General features: G+C 43.2%; 1 protein-coding gene across 2 annotated transcripts; it reads left to right on the top strand.

The window, feature by feature from the left end:
* The first annotated feature begins 838 nt into the window (after window positions 1–838).
* Window positions 839–1772, top strand: LOC108402238 (olfactory receptor 11H12-like). 2 transcript variants are annotated; one of them, XM_073212262.1, is made up of 2 exons: window positions 839–857; window positions 913–1772. In XM_073212262.1, exons 1-2 carry the CDS (start codon window positions 839–841, stop codon window positions 1770–1772), a joined length of 879 nt encoding a protein of 292 aa, XP_073068363.1. The 2 variants fall into 2 exon arrangements, with proteins under 2 accessions (XP_073068363.1, XP_017524110.3); XM_017668621.3 differs by lacking the exon at window positions 839–857 and having other exon boundaries at window positions 870–1772.
* The last annotated feature ends 2159 nt before the right edge of the window (window positions 1773–3931 follow it).

Genomic DNA, 3931 nt, shown 5'->3' with positions numbered 1-3931 from the left:
TTGTCATACACAAAAATTCAAGAGAACTCAGATCCCTGACATCTTTTCCATGAGAATGTAGGATGAAGGAAGTTTACTTATGATGAAAGGAAATATGTGACTTCTTTCTTCTAATGAAAATTTTTAATTTAAACAAGCATAGAAGAAAAGTCAATCACAAAATTTTATTTTAAAAAAATTCAAAAGTTATTTTACAAACTTCTGTACAGGAGAAAGATTAAGCGAAAGCTTAAAGCCACTGCTCTCTACAGAAGACATTGCAATATTGCCATATTAACAGTGTTGGTAAGTAGCACTATGATGTTGCATTTTTATGATGCTTAAGCTAATAGTAGCAACAGAAATACAGAGATACTGGCTTTAATATGATTACTACCAACTTGCTGTAAAATATGTCTATTTCTTTTTCATATTTGAATGATATGTTAAGTAATATATTTAACTGAGATGCAAACAGTAACATTAAAACCTTCTTCACTGAATCTATTGCACTATAAGATGAGTTTAGGATAGGAAACTAGCACATTCATTAAGTGTCAACTTCATATTATATATTCCACAGAACCTATCATGATCATCCTGCTCCAAACAAGCTTACAAATGAGTTTAACTTAACCTATTTCTATCACGGTAGCACAGTAAGGGAAAGGTTTAGAAACAGGCAAAAGTTGGTTTCACCCAACAACCTACCTTGCCCAAAACTCAGAGTATATGGCCCAAAACAAGTAAACTACATTCTGTTCCTAATGAATGATTCTTTTGAAAAATGATCCCATGTTCATTGTCTTCTACTCTGAAAAAAAGAACACATTTGCAACTAGTCCTAACTGACAACAATATGTCTTTTGTCCTTGCAGGTTACTGACCCAATGAATGTCTATGAGCCAGCTTTCAGCTTTGCCTTTGTAAGAGAATTTATACTCCTAGGTTTTTCTTGTGAGTGGAAGATTCAGCTCCTTCTCTTCTCACTCTTCACTACAATGTATGCTCTGACCATAACAGGGAATGGGGCCATTGTTTGGGCTCTGTGGTGTGACCGGCGAGTTCACATTCCCATGTACATATTCCTGGGGAATTTCTCCTTTTTAGATATCTGGTATGTCTCTTCCACAGTCCCCAAGATGTTGGTCAACTTCCTCTCAGACAAAAAGACCATCTCCTTTGCTGAATGTTTCCTCCAATTTTATTTCTTTTTCTCTTTGGGAACATCTGAGTGCTTCCTTTTGGCTATCATGGCCTTTGATCGGTACCTTGCTATCTGCTGTCCCTTGCACTATCCTAATATCATGACTGGGCACCTCTGTACCAAACTGGTCAGTATCTGTTGGGTTTGTGGATTTCTGTGGTTCCTAATCCCCATTGTTCTCATCTCTCAGATGCCCTTCTGTTGTCCAAACATTATTGACCATGTTGTGTGTGACCCAGGGCCCCTTTTTACACTGGTGTGTGCCTCTGCCCCAACAACCCAACTACTTTGCTACACTCTAAGCTCATTAGTTATCTTTGGTAACTTCCTCTTCATCCTTGGATCTTATACTCTTGTCCTGTTAGCTGTGTTGCATATGCCTTCAGCCACGGGGAGAAGTAAGGCTTTCTCTACCTGTGGGTCTCATTTGGCTGTGGTGTCTCTGTTCTATGGCTCTTTGAAGGTCATGTACGTGAGCCCAGGTCTCGGACATTCTGCTGGGATACAGAAAGTTGCGACTTTGTTCTATGCTATGGTGACCCCATTCTTAAACCCCCTCATTACAGCCTTCAGAATAAGGAGATAAAGGCAGCCCTGAGGAAAGTTCTGGGGAATTTCAACATAATCTAAGAAATACTAGATGATCCCTTCATTATCAGGTCAATATAGTCTAACAAAAAGCAACCAGAATTATATAATTATCCAAATCTTCAAATATGGGTCAAGTGGTATGATGATATCAGCCTATGACATTAAGCATCTATGTAGTCCCTTATAAAGTGGCCAAATTACATAGATAAATGAAGTGTTGGGTTCCTCTGGCATCAGACTGTATATTAACTAAGGAATGTACACATTTGGTTTTCTGGATAATTCATGTGATTCATGTGTAAAAATTCCTATGTTCTATTTGATAACTTAGATTGTTCTGGAATCAATAAAATTATAGTTATGTCATTTTGGTTGTAAATAAAGGAAGGAAATTTTTCCCTGGTTTTGGTTATCACATTTGCCTTCATTATTTTTCTGATATGGTCATTCCTGGTAAATAAACCCTGAAGGTATTATCTAAAATTTCTGTGGGGCAATAATAATATACTAGTCTAATGATATCCAGACATATGTTGTTTTCTTTACACATTACTTCTTTCTAATCCCATAAAGGGCAGATTCTAGTTCCATATATAACATCAAAAGATTCAAAAATGCAAAACTCTGAGTACTAATATTTTCACCTAAAAGAAGTGTCACCAAAAACGTGATGGGTCAGTTAAGTGGGTTTCAGATGGTAGAATATCTCCTAAAAATTAGAGAAGGAAATGGTTTCCTTGGGAATAAATTACTAAAGTTAAAAAAAAATAGATCAAAGGGGCGGAGTCAGGATGGCGGCGTGAATAGAGCAGTGGAAATCTCCTCCCAAAACCACATAGATCTATGAAAATATAACAAAGAAAACTCTTCCTAAAATAGAGACCAGAGGACACAGGACAACATCCAGACCACATCCACACCTGCAAGAACCCAGCGCCTTGCGAAGGGGGTAAGATACAAGCCCCGGCCCTGCGGGACCCAAGCACCCCTCCCCCCGGCTCCCAGCGGGTGGAAAGAAACCGGAGCGGTTTTTTTTTTTTTATTGGTGAGTGCTTTTTGGAAGCCTTAAAGGGACAGGGACCCCAATACCAGTGAAACAGGGCAGCAAGACCAGTGAGCGGGTGCCTGAGACAGGCACCTGAGGACAAAGAAAATCGTGCATTTTTCCCAGTACTGGGGAGGCAGGGCAGCAGGACCAGTGAGCGGGTGCCTGAGACCAGAGCCTGGGGACAGGGAAAATCGCGTTTTTCCCTATTTTTTTGGAGAGTGCTTTTTGGAAGCCTTAAGGGGACAGGGACCTCAATGCCAGGGAGGCAGGGTGGCAGGACCGGTGGGTGGGTGCCTGAGACCGGCGCCTGATGGAGAAAATTGCGCATTTTTCCCTTTTTTTTTTTTTGGTGAGTGCTTTCTGGAAGCCTTAAAGGGACAGGGAACCCAATACCAGGGAAACAGGGCAGCAAGACTGGTGAGCGGGTGCCTGAGACTGGCACCTGAAGGCAAAGAAAATCGTGCATTTTTCCCAATACTAGGGAGGCAGGGCAGCGGTACCGGTGGGCGGGTGCCTGGGGCCGGCGCCTGAGGACAACGAATATCGTGCGTCTTTCCCTTTTTTCTTCCTTTTTCTGGCGAGTGCTTTTTGGAAGCCTTAAAAGGACAGGGACCCCAATGCCAGGGAGGCAGGGCGGCAGGACCAGTGAGCGGGTGCCTGGGACTGGCGCCTGAGGACAAAGAAAATCGTGCGTTTTTCCCTTTTTTTTTGGCGAGTGCTTTTTGGAAGCCTTGGAGGAATGGGGACCCCAATACCAGGGAGGCAGGGCAGCAAGACCGGTGGGCGGGTGCCTGGCGGACAAAGAAAATCACGCATTTCACCCTTTTTTTTTCTTTTTGGCGAGTGCTTTTTGGAGGCCTTAGGGGGACAGAGACCCCAGTGCCAGGGAGGAAGAGCGGCAGGGCCGGTGGGCAGGTGCCTGGGACTGGCGCCTGGGGATGGAGAGGGTTGCGCGTTTTTCCCTTTTTTTTTGGTGAGTGCTTTTTGGAGGCCATGGAGGGATGGGGACTCCAGTGCTAGGGTGGCAGGGCGGCAGGACCGGTGGGAGGGTGCCTGGGACCGGAGCCTGAGGACAAACAATAATCGTGCATTTTCCCCCTTTTTTT

This window comes from Manis javanica, chromosome 8, assembly GCF_040802235.1.
Source record: "Manis javanica isolate MJ-LG chromosome 8, MJ_LKY, whole genome shotgun sequence".
NCBI lineage: Eukaryota > Metazoa > Chordata > Mammalia > Pholidota > Manidae > Manis > Manis javanica.
Note: the sequence above shows the minus strand (reverse complement) of the source record. Positions and strands in the feature narration are given on the sequence as shown.

Bases quoted from the DNA above. Each gene is read 5' to 3' on its own strand.
- LOC108402238 (XM_017668621.3), top strand. From the start codon at position 870: ATGAATGTCTATGAGCCAGCTTTCAGCTTTGCCTTTGTAAGAGAATTT.